At 37.5% G+C, this 16,856-nt stretch overlaps 2 protein-coding genes across 2 annotated transcripts in view; one reads left to right on the top strand and one right to left on the bottom strand.

Annotated features, from left to right (window-relative positions):
- The window catches only part of TRAM1 (translocation associated membrane protein 1), a 392,129-nt gene that overhangs the window by 332,658 nt on the left and 42,615 nt on the right, over positions 1–16,856 (bottom strand). The gene's annotated exons all lie outside the window — the stretch shown is intronic.
- LOC103236955 (transient receptor potential cation channel subfamily A member 1) overlaps positions 487–16,856 on the top strand; it is a 39,679-nt gene continuing 23,309 nt past the window's right edge. Inside the window, 7 exon segments of the mRNA XM_073018158.1 lie at positions 487–597; positions 4,051–4,207; positions 7,073–7,248; positions 10,730–10,837; positions 12,729–12,837; positions 13,352–13,497; positions 14,526–14,662. Of these exon segments, the coding sequence (XP_072874259.1) occupies positions 487–597; positions 4,051–4,207; positions 7,073–7,248; positions 10,730–10,837; positions 12,729–12,837; positions 13,352–13,497; positions 14,526–14,662 (944 nt within the window).

Below are 16,856 nucleotides of genomic sequence, written 5' to 3'. Positions count from 1 at the left end.
CTCTCTTTACCGCCCCCACACTCCACACACACACTCACATACACGGTTGGGGGGCAGGGCAAGGGGGCTCTTAGTGTGTTTATTGTAACAAATTCCCTGCATCCACCCCGACCTGACACGCTTACTCTGGGAGCGCGCTGCTGCAGCTGCAGGACAGCGGGACGGGCGAGTCACTTTGTCCCTGCAGGGGCGAGTCCAAAGCAGACGCGGCGCCGCCGCCTTCTTTGCGAAGGAGGTCTGAGTTTCTACCTCCTTTCCGCGCCCCGCCTGCTTCCTGCACTACAAAAGTAGCGCGGTACTGAGAACTCCTTCCAGAAGTTCTGCAGCGCTCCGGCGGAGGGACTTTTTCGCTGCCTGTGAGCTGCAGCGCTGGAGAGCTCGAGCTCGCGCGGAACCCAGCGCCTGGCTAGCTGACAGCGCACTCTCGCCTCAGGTGCCCGCGCGCGTGGTGAGCAGCTGCACCAGGTGGCGTCCGGGGTGGGGTCAATGAAGCGCAGCCTGAGGAAGATGTGGCGCCCTGGAGAAAAGAAGGAGCCCCAGGGTGTTGTTTATGAGGATGTGCAGGACGACACGGACGATTGCAAGGAAACGCTTAAGGTACCCTGGGCGCTCGCGGGTCGGGAGGGGTTCCGACGTCCGGGCGGGGGTGGGCTGGAGGTTTCCTTGCGGGCACTTGGTTTGGAGAAAGCGTGGAGTGTCCAGGGGGTTGCAAGCTTTGGGATGTGTTAGTCCCAGAGGAGACTCCACTAATGACGCGCCCACACAGCGCCTGCTTTATCGATTTTTTTTTTTTTTTTTTTTTTTGCTTGTTTGTCCAACCGAATTCTTGCTCCTGGACTGGCTACTGTAGTCCGGGGAAACCTACTCAAAAAGTACCTGTATCATCTGGCACAAGATTGGGCAGCTGCCTAAAATCAGGACAATTTGGAATGTGTGCCGTTTCACTTGGACCTTTCCGTAAATTTTATTTAGAACCAAACAGCCGAATGACTGTATCTGGTAGTCGCTGGATAACTATTTAGAGTTTTGGGGGTTGACAAGCCTTCTGCTCGAACAGAGTGAAACAGAGAAACCTATTATCTGCACATAAAGCGTTGCAGAACATGTCCCCAATAAAACAGAGGCAGGAGTGGCAAATTCCTTCTCCAGGGGGTAGGAGCTTCAGGAAACACTGTGGAGGAGGTGACCTTTTGAAGACGAGTAGGTGGCCTGGGGCTCTAGGAGGGGCACTTATATTACCTATGCAGTTCTCGGACCTGAAGGCAGCACTAGCTACTACCTGATGGCATAGTGTAAGGGATAAAGGCTGTTGAGTGCTCAGAGTCCACCACTGGATTTCATCAGATTGTCAGCAGGAGAAAGGGGCTCTTTTAAAAGGTTGAGACATCATTAAAAAAGTCTCTCCAAACCCTCATCACAAATCTCTTTCGACAGTTAGACCATGTTAACAGTTTCTTATGTATATTCCAGGTTAAAAAAAAAATGCTTACACAAAAACACACATGCTAATAGATCTTGTTTTATTTGCAAAGTTATGAACTCACAGATTTCCACTCTGATTTACTCACAAAATGTATTTTAGAATACATTTCAAATCGGCACTTGTAGATTTACCTCATGTTTTTACCAGCTTCTTAATATTCCACTATATGAATAGATCATGATTTATTTAACCAGTCTTGCACTAATGGACACTTAGGCTGTTTTGTACGTAACAAAATAGCTTTGTTTTGCTATTACACATGTGACAGAGTATGTCTGTGAGTGTAGCTGTGACTTCTCTGTCTGTCCCTTGGTACTTTTATGGATATGTCTGTATGTTAAAGTCCTAGCAGGGTCAACAGGTACTACAGCTTTAATTTTGGTAGAAATTGACAAATTGCTGTCTAAACAGGTTGCAGGAATTTGCACTATTGCCAATTGTGTGTGTAAGTCAGGCATGTATAGTTAATCACACACACCAAGTAGCCAGGCCTCCCAAGGTAAGTCTGTTGACATGTCCAATTTGGCCACAGACATTTTTTGTACTTCTTAATGTTAGCATGATAACTGTGGCCTTTTGGCTTACTCCAGAGAACTGAGTCATGAATAGATTTCAACTACTAGAATAGTATCTTTACAATTAATATGGTACAATTAATAAGGAAGAAATTTTAAATTTCTAAAATCACCCATGTGGTTTTATTTTCTAGAGATATTTGCTGAAGAATTCCTTAGCAGCGAGTCTCAAAATTATTTGTCTTCATGTTTCTAATTGTCTTTATTTAGATTTATCACCTACATAGAGCAACTTATGTTTTTAAAGCCTTTTAGAAGCTACATTAGTTTGTAGATGGAGAGATTATATATTTTATTTCATTAGCTGTGGTAGTTCCATATCATTTTGTAAAAATCTCAGTAGTTGTACTCATTACAAAGAAACATATGTAATACTGTAAAGGGCTTTTTGAACTCTAGAGGGTTTTTGGTGGTTTCCAAATTTAGAAGAAAATCTGTATAACATATTTTCTCCAGCACATACACAGTATCTCAGGAACACTAACAAAACTGAAGGATCATAGAAAACTTACAAGATGAGAAATGTGGACAAAGAACCACTGGACTGATGCTTTTAGCCTTTTCCAATTATTTTCTTTCAAGATAGTGAATACTTTAGCATTTGACCTTCCAATTATTATCTCTCACCTTAGTTTCCAACCTTTTGGCCACATTGCTACTTATATGTATTTCATTAAAGCAACCTAAAAAAGATGTATTTGATATCTCTGTTTTAAAGCGTTTAGTTAGAATTAGGTTATCTAAAAGTGATCTAGTCTATTATGTTCTGAATCTAATCATACAGTTCAGATTCCAAAGGAATCTGAAGTGACCCTGTGACAATGTGAAACTACATTAAATGAATATATATTTTGTCTAAATGATATCCTTGGCTGACTTTCAGAACTTTAAAAAATCTCTTCAAAGCCTGACAACGTCAGGTACTGATTGAGATGATCTAGTACATCTGATATGCTCATGTAAAGTATTTAGATGCTGTTTTGTCATTGTGAATTCAGTAATACCTTGTGAGCATCTGAACCTAGTACTCCCTCTAAGGAGTGTGGAATTGGGTTTGTGTTGACAGCACATTGCTGAACAGACATCCTAAACTGCTCTTTCTGGCACTAGGGAGTGGGCAGCATAATCCCTTTATTATGCAAAGAGCATATCAAATTCAAGTACCAAAATGCTTCCAAATAGATTTAGGTCAACACTTTCTTTGATAGGATAAGACATGGAAAATGTCCCTATTTCTGCAAGAAGCCCATTTTAAATTTATTACTGAATATGTGTAAATTTGGAAGTGGTTGGATGCTTATTGTCATATCCTATAGTCACTAAAGTTATATGTAGCTTATATGGAAAAAAGTAACACATCTCAATTTAAGAGACTACCATAGGAAAGTGATTTGTTAGGTACTATTCTGTAATAACAGAAGCAAAAACTAAAGTTCAAACATTTAAGAAATTAAGTTTTATTATTCCAGCCTAACATTTGCTGAATAAATCCTAATATTCTAAATCTTTTCTTAGTTATATTAAAGATACATTAAATACCTTAATACTTCATTTTCATTGATAGCTTTTATTTTCAGTAGTGAGAAATGCTCTAGTTATCCTTAAAATAAAAAACTGGAGTTTGGATATATATTATGTGGCATATGTGACTAGTTATGGTCAAAGGTAGAATTAAAGCAAGTATCTGAATCATTTGTTTGGGGAAGATTTCTGCATTTCCTTCACAACGAGGAAGAAAGGCCTTTATTTCTAAGCATATATGAATGAGTTCAGGATTAAAAAATTTATTTCATATATTGATCAATCTTGGGGCATTTTCTCAAACCTTCTTTGTGTATGTAAACATTTTGTGTATTTCAAGAAAAATATTTATCTCATTATAAGCATGATAGATAGTTTTGGATAATAATAAGTTCTTTCAGGCTATAAAATGGTTATAGCTATAAATTTTGCTTATGCTTGTTTGGTGTAACGGTGTTTAAATACCTCTAGGTGGTTTTTGAAGGAAGTGCATATGGATTACAAAACTATAATAAACAAAATAAATTAAAAAGATGTGATGATATGGACACCTTCTTCTTGCATGATGCCGCAGCAGAAGGCCAAATTGAGCTAATGGAGAAGATCACCAGAGATTCCTCTTTGGAAGGTAACAAAATATTACAATGCATCTTCTGGAAATCATTCATCCCATTCAATTCACTAGAAAGAATGGAATGAAGTGATTTTTAAGGGTAATTAGGGCCAGTTATAAAGAGCCTATATATTTTACTTAGAATTGTGAGTTTTCCTACATACTAGCACTCCTCAACTTCTTCTACTGAAACATAGCTAAGCATATTGCAGAGATCTAGGACACCCCACAACAAGCACAGACTTCATTTGAATTTTTAGATAGATTGTAAGAATGCGTGTACATTTTATATACTCTTTTATACTATTTCCACTGAGGTTATTTTACATTTAAATTATCATCACTAAATAAAATTGACACCTCAAGAAGGTGTACCATACTCCTACAGTGATGTTTTCCAGGTGCCAGCCTTGTACACTCTACCTTGTTTAAGAAATTCAACTGCAGGGCCGGGCGCGGTGGCTCAAGCCTGTAATCCCAGCACTTTGGGAGGCCGAGACGGGTGGATCACGAGGTCAGGAGATCGAGATCATCCTGGCTAACATGGTGAAACCCCGTCTCTACTAAAAAAATACAAAAAACTAGCCGGGCGAGGTGGCGGGCGTCTGTAGTCCCAGCTACTTGGGAGGCTGAGGCAGGAGAATGGCGTAAACCCGGGAGGCAGAGCTTGCAGTGAGCTGAGATCCGGCCACTGCACTCCAGCCTGGGCGACAGAGCAAGATTCCGTCTCAAAAAAAAAAAAAAAAAAAAAAAAAAGAAAAGAAAAGAAATTCAACTGCAGACAATGAAGGAGGTGGACACCACAGAGATGAAGGCAGTGAAGTGGTATGATAAGACCTTTGCTATATAAGATAATTCTGTCAATATTGTGGAAGATGGATTAGAAGTGGAAGCCAAACTAAAAAACTATTTTGATAGTAAAGAGAGAATAAGAGTTCGCCAGGGTTGTACGGCTACAAAAACGAGACAGGGAGAGGTTCAAGAGATATTAGTGTAAAGTCAATAGTGCTCGACAGCAGAGTAAATGGGAAGAGAAAGAGGCAGGGAGTTAGAACTGACTTTGAAATTCTTAAATTTAGGAGATTAGGCTAATAATATAATCATCCCCCAAAAGGAGGAATATGAGAGAACAGAAAGGAAGTGAGTGCGAAGGTGTGAGATTTGGTCACAGTGAGTTTGAAAGGTCCAGGGGACATCCACTTGGAAATATCCAGCACACAACAAAAGTGCAGAAGGAAAGGGGCTGCCCTACAGGAGCATGATTGCACAGGAAGTCGCTGAGACAGTGGAAATGTGTGAAAATCCTTTAGAGGATCACAAAACGGCTAGCAAAGGTAGCTAAGAGTAGAGTACCAACATCAAGAGACAGATGGCAGAGCAAAAGCCAGAAAAAGATGAAGATAGTGAAAATACACATGTCGTGGGTGAAGTTACTGGAATAGAAGAGTTAGAAGGAGCCCTTGCCACAAAGAGATCAAGTATGAAGGAGATCAAGATAAAGCCTCTACATTAGAAGGCCCCAGTGACCTCTATAAAACTAAAAATGATTTCTGAAAAGTGATGAGGATAAAAGTCAAATTCAAGTTATTTAATTAGTGAATGGGAGTTTGTAAGTATAGATCCCTGTTAAGTTTGGTGCCAGATGGAATGATGAATGGAGTGATTCTTCTTGATCAGACAGAACAGTCAAGAGGGGTGTGTGTGTGTGTGTGTGTGTGTGTGTGTGTGTTATTTAGAATGAAACACTTAGATGAATGAAAGGAAATGGCAGAGAGACACATTTTAAAAAGGAGAGAAACAGAAAACATGGCTGTATGGTTCCAAGTACCATGTATCATAGATAGTCCCCAAATCATATTTTTGAGCAAATACTTTTTCTCCTTTCCTAGACATAAAGATATACTGCCACCAATTTACAAGGCTGATAAAGCAGTCAGCCATGTCTATTTTAGAATAGCTATAGGACTTTGCAGGATGAAAGGACATATTACTTATATGCTGAGCTCACAGGGTACATAGTGCCATATTTCCTATCGTAGAAATACATGGAAACCACTTGTGGCATCAGGGTCTGAAGCTCAAATTCTAGTCTTGTGGTTTATTAGTGGTGTGTTGTATTTCTCATTAACATTTTCTGAACCATTGCTACAGGCCAGGCACTCTGCTGTGATCTTTAAAGACATGATTTAATACTATTGTCCCAGTAACATTGCAACATCACAGAGTCTCTCTGTCTCTGTCTCTCTCTCTCTCTCATATTCTCTTTCTCTCTGTCTCTCTCTCTCCTCCTGTGTGTGTGTGTAGGTATATGAATATATGCTTTTTCAAATTTTTTTTTTTTTACCAAGTTTGAACACAAGAAAGCTGAGGTTCAGAGAAGTGTGGTAACTGTCATACCTCCTTACTAGCTCTGTGATGTTGGCAAGACTTTTAACCTCTCTGAATCTCAACATCTTCCTCCTTCTGAACATTAGTCATGGTGTTACTTTGCAGGCTATTGGAGGCTTGAATGAAATAATGGTCATGTGAACTTAGCAGAGTGCCTGGGACATGGTTCTTGCTTTTATATAATCCCAATATCTTATTACAATCCCAAAACTCATATAGATAAAAACATGTAGCAATAGGAGGATCTATTTCTTATTAATGCTACCCATAGAAATTTCACTCAATTGAGAAAGTCAGTCTTGTGCTACTATATATTCCCACTAGGTGCCCATTAAATGTTTCATTAGAACTGAAGCTGTGTTTTTAGTTTCCATTAAAAGATGCAGCTGATGTCAGTTGCACTTGGCACTGCATTTGGAGTGGATAGGCACTCAGGAGGTGTTGAATACAGTCTAAGCAAAATTTAATCCACATTTTGGTTTCTTTTTCTAGTGCTGAATGAAATGGATGATTATGGAAATACCCCTCTGCATTGTGCTGTAGAAAAAAACCAAATTGAAAGTGTTAAGTTTCTTCTCAGCAGAGGAGCAAACCCAAACCTCCGAAACTTCAACATGATGGCGCCCCTCCACTTAGCTGTGCAGGGCACGCACAACGAGGTGATGAAGGTAAGGCTACTGGCCGGCTCCAATGGGCCTGACTGGCAGCACAGGTGCTGGGACCCAGATCCAGCTCTCTCTGCCTGCACCAGGATGAGCACCTTCTAAGCTTCCATGGCAAACCAAATGTAATTATTACATTTGCTTTTCTTCTCAGTAACTAACGATGATGATTAGTTCTGACTTTATTGAATAGTTCTTATTCACCAGGCATTTTTGTAAGAGCTTTATGTGTGTTTGTTTATTAAATCCTTATCTAAGCAAACCCACTATGAAGTAATTCTACTAGAATTCTTATTTCATAGCTGAGTACACTGAGGTGCCAAAAGAATTTGAATAACTTGCCTAATGTCACACCACAAGTAAAACTGCAAGACCAAGGAAGTTTGTTTTCATCTTTATATTTTCAGGTTTAGGCTTGATTACTTTTACCTGACTGTTTTCATGATTAAAAGGAGGAAGGTAATGAGAGACTCAGTGAAAACAGAAAACATAATTATGATTCACTATTTTTATTAGAATGGATGGCCTGTCAGACAGATTAGTTAGCAGAAGACATAAGGATACCACTGGGAAACATCTTATTGGTTTTCAAGGTGTAAGAGTAAGTTCAGTCAAATAGAGGAAAGCCTGGAAAAATGCTAAAGGGTAAGAATTAGGCCATGGTTTGTAAACTACATCTCAGAGTCTCTCAAACACCCTAGAACACAAACATGCTTAAAGGATGAAGAATGCAATTTACAAATGGAGCATGTTCCAGAAATTCATTTCTAAGGTAGGCTATTTGGAACTTATAATAAGTTTTCTGGTAGAAACAATATCCAAAGAGTTCCATGAGTTTCAGGCTCCATTTAGCCCAGGAAACTTTCTCTCAGCCCTCTGAAACTTTGGCTCCTTTAAGTCTGGCATAAAAGGTGGGAGAGAGCCACTTTCTGCTTTTCTACTGTACCTTGTATGTGGCTCTATTAAAATTCTTAACATGTGATATTGGAGTCAAATGTTCATGTGCTTTTCTTTCCAACTGGCTAATTATCCTTGAGGGAGGAGCTGTGTCTTACTAATTCAAGTGTCTCTTATTCCTCAGTACTGTGCTGGTAAATGATGGCTGTTGAATGAACGAATGAATGAATGAATGCATGCATGAACAAACGAGTAAATGGGAGTTCTGACTGACTGAGAAGGGGAGATCAGAAGTCTCAGTACCTATGAGATGGGTCAGGGTGGCTCCCTGAAGAAGTTACTAGAAAGTTCTCTGGCAAGCTGTTATTTTTTATTCATTATTCATGAGTCAAGTGCTGTTTCTATATCATCTGGGTTGGGTCACTAGTGACTGCAGGGACTCCCGCAGAGATATCAAATATTTCCTCATGGAGCTCTTGCTCCTTCTGAAGGCTCTTTTCAAGAACACATGCCTATTAACTTAATTAATATTGGCCCTGAAAGTGTGGTTTGGGAATTGAAGGCAGGTAACTTTTGAAGGACTGTTGTTAATTAGAAAGCAGATATCTCCAGACCAACAAATACAGAAAGGTAGAAATAGAAAATAAAGCTCCTAACTGATTCGTAAACTTTGTTATAGACATAAAACAAATTTTCCTGGTGACACAAGAGCAAGCAGAAAAATAGAGTTCTAAATAAAACTGACTCTCCTTTACTTGGTCTTACCAACCACAACTATGTGTAAAAATATTTTCAGACTCCTCTGGCTCACCAGAGATGACAGGAATAGAAGGAAGAGAAGGTGTTTTGGAATGTCTCCCCTCATGCTTGCAAACAGCAATCCTCTCTACCTGCCTCTCCCACTTATGCCCATGGTTCAGCCTGTACTCACCCAGCCCCTGCCAGTTTAGAAGCTGCTCTATTGACTGCTCCACTGACCTTCCCTCAGACCTTCCTCTGCTGCCTATAATAGTTGTAAAGTAAAAAACTGTCATCCACGCATCACTTCAAGTTCTTGCATAATGATTTATGGTATACATAATATTCCCTGGGACACATTGGCCTGGGGATTAGGGGGTGGTTTTGTTTCTCAGTGGCCTGCAGGCCTTAGTCCTTGGGGCTTTACTTCAAAGTATCCAGTTGTTTGACCCTTCCATGAGGCTTTCCAGATTCTCAACAAAGGGACCTGTGGAGAGCTCACCTCCGAACCTTCCAGACCTGCCTGGTCATGACTGAATTTGAAGTAGCTGCACAATTTAGTTGCTCTCTCTGGGATCCCTGCCACATATAATTTAACACAGCTATACATTTATGATCTGTGATTCTAAGAGGGCAAAGAGAGAAAACCCTCTTCTTGTAGACTTTGGTGGGCTGTTTTCTATATGAATCTAGAGCTGCTTAAGAACAGAATGCGATGGTGCCTAAAGTCCATGGAAGGAATCTTATGTTCTCATTTCCCTTACTCTGTCAATCATTTCTCCACATATTCTTATGTACTAAAATCTGAGTTTAATTTTCTTTTATGAGCAGAGCTAATTAATAAATCCAATTTATTTGCTGACACTCACAAGGGATATATTCTGTTAACAAGAGGCTCTGGTAGGAGGTTGCATACTTTTTTCAAAGAAGTGAAGGTTTTTAAGAAACAGCTTATTTAATAAAATTCTTGTAACATTATTTAATTATAAGGACATGTCATCATTTATCATAGTCTTTCTGCAAGACGAAAAGCCTCTAGTAGGCCAATCCAAGATGTGATAAGACGTTTATATGAGATAATTTTGTTACATTGAATATAAAAGAAAGACTAGTCAAAGATCTATAGACACTTGGGCAGTAATCAGATGGCAGTCAGTCAGGTGAGGAGGTAACAGGTCTTCAATGAAATTTCATCAGAAAAATTACTTGACCATTTTATCAGGATGCTAATTTCTTACATTGCAGAGAAAGTTTCCATTCCAGGACAAGTTTGAATTAATTGGGTTATGCCACACAAAACTCTGTTTTCTTTACTAAAGAGAATAGAGTTTCCACTGACATTTCCCAAAATTCTTGCAATCCAGGTGAAAGAAAAATAACTGGAAGAGAAAAAAAAAATCCCTTCCTGCCTTTTCCCTCCCTCCTTCTTTCTCTCTGTTTTACTCTCTTCCTTCTTCCCTACCTCTCTTCCCCTCCACCATGAACACATTCTAATGGCTCCACACATTTATTTTCCTGAAAATATTAGTTAACATAATTTCACTTAATACAAGTTGGAAGTATTAAGTGAAGCTATGATAACTAGTATCTATAGTTCTTATTTTATTTACAATTCCAGAACTCAGTATTGCCTTGATTGTTGTGACATTGAAATCATGATTATTTCATCTAACGGGGAAATTAATTAGTACCCACAATGTGCAAGATTTTGTGCCAGATCGTGTGAGAGAAGGATGAATAAAAGATAAACAGACATGGTCACTGGCATTTGAAAACTGAAACTCTAGTGGAAGGCAAGTACCTTATTTGGAAATTTGCAAGAATTTTGACAATTATTCCCCCCTTTTTGCAGGTCTTGCTTGAACATAAAACTATTGATATTAATTTGGAGGGAGAAAATGGAAACACAGCTGTGATCATTGCGTGCACCACAAATAATAGTGAAGCACTGCAGATTTTGGTTTGTATATTTGTCATATCTTTCTGCTTTCTTTATCTTTTCATGAATACAACATGGATTATTATTATTTATAAAAGCTCTTAAGTTTTTCTCTTTAGAAAAATATAAAATACAAAAACTAGGTCAGAAAAAAGTTGTTCTATGTGTTTTTGTGTACATACTCCCCCCTTAAGAGGATCTGATATTGCTTATAGAAGACTAATAGTAAAGCAGTCAAGAAAATTATGAGAAAATCAAAGTGGAAAGAAAATATAGGCAGGGAAAGTTGAGATGAAGCTGGTGGTCAGGCTAGAATGCAAAATACAAAGTATAATGGCCTGAATGTTATAAAGATGGATCAAATGTATGATTCTGAGCTTCTGAATAGTCAAAGGAAAGATGAATATAGTCAGTTTCAGACTTATTTGGCCCATAAGAGAAAAATCAAAGGAAACACAGCTCCCATGACCTGAAGACACTGTCACTGGGTCTCAAAACAGAGCCCTGTGTGATGTAACGGCAAAGGTTCTTAGCCACATGCCTGAGAGTAGAGCCAGCCTTCTCTGTGGTGAGGCTTCCTGGCATGGTCCAGTGAAGTGATGGAGATGCTTGTCGACATGACTTCCTCCTGCTTCTGGCAGTGCTCCATCTGAGTGTGCTGTTAGAATGCCGGCAAATAGACTGTTTTCAAATATTCCTCAGTTACTTGCATGTTATCCAGGCCAGCATCTGTTTTTTCACCACTTGATTTTACCTCTTCACAATCTCAGAGAATAAGAAAATACAATTAAATAATTTAAAACTATTCACCTAATGTTTAAATGTGCCGTACAAATATGTTTTAGCACCTTTACTAGATGGACTTAGAAACAGGTACATACTCTAAGCTGTCATGATTGGACCACAAAGAGAACAAATGATAAAGAAAATAAAAATAAGTAACACTCAAACCAAGAATTGAGGAAAAGAGCCTTAAATGAACCAAAACAAAATTGGAATAAATAAATAGTATTGTTGAAAATACTACAGAAAACAATATATTTTTAAAGTCTGGCTTCCTTGCAAGTCTAATTTATGTGTATACTGTGTGATAATATTGTTCAAAAAAGCTTTTACTTAGTAATATTCTTTAATAATATGATTTTACAAAGTGCATCTTCAATTTCTGGACTCTCTCCATATAGATATTTTATATATATATTTATATATATATATAAAATTTCTGGGCTATGTTGTATAAACTGATACTACCTCTAAAAGCTGAGATTACAGGTGGTATTGGCTTCTTCACACTTTTATACTTTTTCAAAATCATTTTTTGTAGTAATTAGAGGTATTTAAAACTGAAGGCTAATGATTTACAAAAAATGGTAGTTTAAAATGATTGGATCACATAAAAAGGTAATATAACATTCAGTTCTTCTAACATCTTTTTACTTAAGAAAGGTTATTAGTGAAAATATTTGATTATGGCTTAACAAGAGTAGTGGCACATTCATTTATTAATTTTGCATAAATAAAGGGAAAAGAATCTAGGAAATATCACTTTATTTGCATAAGACACTGAAAATGGTCATGGAAGTCATGATAATGTCTTCAAAAATCTCTTTAATCCCATTGAAAAATGTGTTGACTTTATTGCTGGGGTATCAAGATTGATATTGTTGTGTCTACATTGTTACTTCTTTGGAAGATATAAAATATCTCTATTTCAGAATCTTAGTCTACTTCAAAATTACCTTCTTGCCTAGATTTCATAACATATGAAGCTCTCTGTGTACTTTTACATAGACATATAGTAGTAAAATGATATGGGAGAGGCACGTAAATTCTCATCTTAAATGGTACACAAATAGACCCTTGTGATTTGGGGTTTAACTGGTGTCATTTTTCATTCTGTCTTTTCTTCCAGCTTAACAAAGGAGCTAAGCCATGTAAATCAAATAAATGGGGATGTTTCCCTATTCACCAAGCTGCATTTTCAGGTTCCAAAGAATGCATGGAAATAATACTAAGGTTTGGTGAGTTGAGGCTTTTTCTATGTTATATACTATAAATAAGTCTATTTTGGTGGATGCTATTAATTTGATTTTTTTTCTTTTGAGATGGAGTCTTACTTTGTCACCCAGGCTGGAGTGCAGTGGTGTGATCTCGGCTCACTGCAACTTCATCCTTCCAAGTTCAAGAGATTCTCCTGCCTCAGCCCCCTGAGTAGCGGAACTATAGTTACATGCCACCATGCCCAGCTAATTTTTTGTATTTTTAGTAGGGATAGGGTTTCACCATGTTATCCAGGCTGATCCCAATCTCCTGACCTCATGATCCTCCCACCACGGCCTCCCAAAGTGCTGGGATTACAGGCGTGAGCCACCGCACCCAGCCTAATTTGAAAAATATTTAACTGAATTAAACACAAGCTTTTATGTGTCTCAGTGCCCTTTCTTTGTTTTATGCTTTGTTCATTTTTTAAAATAAAAACCCTCCCTATTATTTATTTTATATACTTGTTATGTTGAATGTTATTTTCTTCTAAAGGTGAAGAGCATGGGTACAGTAGACAGTTGCACATTAACTTTGTGAATAATGGGAAAGCCAGCCCTCTCCACCTGGCTGTGCAAAATGGTGACTTGGAAATGATCAAAATGTGCCTGGACAATGGTGCACAAATAGACCCAGTGGAGGTAACTCTTCATATTCTATACGACACTTTTATCTTAGAGTTGTCATAAGCATGTAAAATACTTTATAGCTCTTTTACAGTTAATTTAGATTGAAATGCATACAAGAAATACGTATTTCCTTCTGCTTATGAAGAAGCAGAACAAGAGAATACCCCAAGTTTCAATCTATGTTAAAAAATTTTGAGTGCTCCCCAAAACAATTGCAGATACAAATATAGATACAACAAAGAATATTTATCTAGTGCAGTTGCCATTAAAAGAAGTTAAGGCCTACCCTCAGAAGACGATAATGTTCAGCCAGGAACATTAAATGAATGTATTTGGTTTTAGTTCTACTCAGAAGAGTTATCATTTTTAAATTAAGGACCACTTAACTAATTTCTAAAAATATGTATGTGAAAGTGTTGACTGTATTTGGGAGCTGAGCTTATGTCAGGCATCTCTGACCAAAAGTGGAGAGTTCTGGCCCTTTCTCCTTCAATGTCTGAGTTTTGAGTGGCAACAAGCTCCCCTCCAAGATACTCCAAAGGCCTGTATTTTATGTAGGAAGAGAAGATTGGATATTAATCTCATGTGGCTTCTGGAAACCTCATAAAAACTCAGAAAAGCTAACACTGCCTTTCACTCTTTCTATATTGTCCCTTCAATATAGAAATGAAGAGCTGCCAATGGTGGTATGGGGTCTGAAGTCACTTCAGACACTGAATGCTTACAGCAATGATTGGGACATTGTTCTCATGTTCCCTGGGGGAAAGAATGACACCCAGACAATGATGGTGGAAGTATATGCCAAGAGTTGTTGTATTAGAAGGAAGCACAATTGTCAGCTACCCTTTGTTTATGGATGCTTTTCTTTGCAGGTCCATAAAATCAAGGAATATCTATCACATTTCAGATGATTAATGGTGATCGGTCTGATAGATATTCCTTGATTCTATGAATCTGTGAAGAAAAAGCTCACGCCAAATGTAAATTATAGCCTTACATTGAGATTTAAACATTGATTCTAGTATTAAAATCCTTTACAGAAGGGAAGGTGCACAGCTATTCATTTTGCTGCCACCCAGGGAGCCACTGAGATTGTTAAATTGATGATATCGTCCTATTCTGGTAGCGTGGATATTGTTAACACAACCGATGGAAGTCATGAGACCATGCTTCACAGGCAAGTTTCCTACCTATCATTCTGTATACCGATTTTCCATCTTCATGCGTGAAATTAGACATTGCAAGGAGCAGTTAGCACTAATGCTAGCAAAGATTTTGTGATTCAAAGGAAAAAGGCAAAGATAACAAAGACCCTGTGGATCAACTGGAATCACATATGTTCCTTGGGAATGGGAGTAAAATGTTAAAGAAATTTCACAAAATAAAATCACCTGTGGCATATTCTGATTGAAGTCCAGCGGATATAGGCTCAAGATTAATTTTCTGTGTGCTAAAGAAGTCTACATACACGGTCTTCCAAGTCATTTCTAATCTGTTCCAATTTCTCATATTTATGTTATCCCCATTTTTAGTGATAAAAATGGAGTAGATACATATGGATATGTCACCCCCATGCTAATCCCTCCTGCTGACCAACAATTATAGGTAAATGGTTTCAAAAGATATAGTTTTAGGAAATTATAACCAAATTTCCAAAAACAATAACAAATTTATTTCAAGTTTAGCAGAAATACACATCAGGCAAAGTGTATTAAACCATAGGCTTACTTGTAGACTGGAAATTCAATTCTTTTGGAAAGACAAGTATCAGATGCTACCCATGTGAGTGAAAGAGGTATCTGAAACGAGCCTTCGCTCTCTCGGTCTCTTACACACGCGCGTGCACGTGCGCACGCGCGCACACACACACACAGAGCTGCCAATATATTTTCAATAGGCAATTGGACCTGGAATTCTACAATATCTCTTAGAAAAAAAAAAAAAAGAAACTCTAGCTACCAATATAAGATCTATTTCTAATAAATGTACACAGCAAAACCACCAGGCACAATAGGATATGTGTGAATAGAAAGAAACTCCCACTTAGGATGAATTTTCAACCTAAAGTTTTATAGCATAAAACTAGTAAAAATCTACACATTTGACCAAAGACCAATTTTTTTCCAAGAAAATAGAAATAATAGGGCATTCCAAAAAGAATTTTAAAATGAAGATATTTGAGACCTTCAAAAATTTAAAGGAATAATCATTTACATAAAACTAAATATATGAAGATAACATAAGGTTGTGAAAAACAGATTGTCATATTTGAATCCAGGATTGGTGATATGAAAATGATTCAGTAAGAAAGAAGTTTTAAAAAGCCGTTGAAATAAAATGAAAACTCAATAGATAGACTAACCTCTAGACCAGAAATTCTCAAGCTGTTGTACATTAGAATCATGTGGGTAGCTCACAAAATCCCAGTGCCAATTTATAACCTAGAATATATCAAAATATTTAAGATGAGTCTCAGGAATTAAAGAAAAAAACTCTTTGTTTCCAATGTTTCACCAATTTACAAACCCAATGCTTTGGTTATTGTTAAAATGTATCTTTAGAATACAACCTTAATATATTAATACGCATAATGAGAAATTATCTTAGGAAAATGGAGCCTTAATGTTAGAATTTGTTCCCTTGTAATTACTAAATATAATTAATATATTTTAAATATAATGCAACCTCTTGTCAATCAAATTAACAAACTGATTCTGAAATTTATGTATGAAAGGCCAAAAATATCTGAGAGAACCTTGAAACAAAGATATGAGATTTGCGATAGGAAACGCAAAGCTTTGAATCATTCGTGTTAACATCTGTTATGGTATTTCTTATGACTGCCTGTGAGATGATATCAGAATGTTTTCAATTCTCTCCATAATTGTTTTTGGCTTTATAAAAACTCAGAAAAACTAACACTGCCTTTTAACTTTTGCCAAAGAGAAACCCCCGAAAGAGGGGCTTTTGAACCCTGCAAGTGAATTTGAGGCACACGTTACATGTAGCTTTTGCTATTCCCCATGATCATAGCAGTACCAGCGATTTCCTTGTCTTTTCTATCTTGGGACAGATGTTACTACTCACTTCAGAACATCTTTATGGTGATTTTTCAGGATAAAATAGGTTTCTTAAAGGATGAAGAAGAAAATATTATGATGTATTTGGTGTTCTCCTATTATTATTACTTTGAAAATGCTACCCTAACCAGAATCAAATTATAAATTTTGAAAGCTTACTAATTCTCTTACAGTCTATCATGTTATTTTATGATTAGTTAAATTCACTTTCCAAATATAGTAGCTTTATTAAATACATTTGTATTTACATCAATAGTACTTTAATTATAATGTTTATAATTCTGTTTTTTC

The sequence above is a fragment of the Chlorocebus sabaeus genome, chromosome 8, assembly GCF_047675955.1.
Source record: "Chlorocebus sabaeus isolate Y175 chromosome 8, mChlSab1.0.hap1, whole genome shotgun sequence".
Classification (NCBI taxonomy): Eukaryota; Metazoa; Chordata; class Mammalia; order Primates; family Cercopithecidae; genus Chlorocebus; species Chlorocebus sabaeus.
Note: the sequence above shows the minus strand (reverse complement) of the source record. Positions and strands in the feature narration are given on the sequence as shown.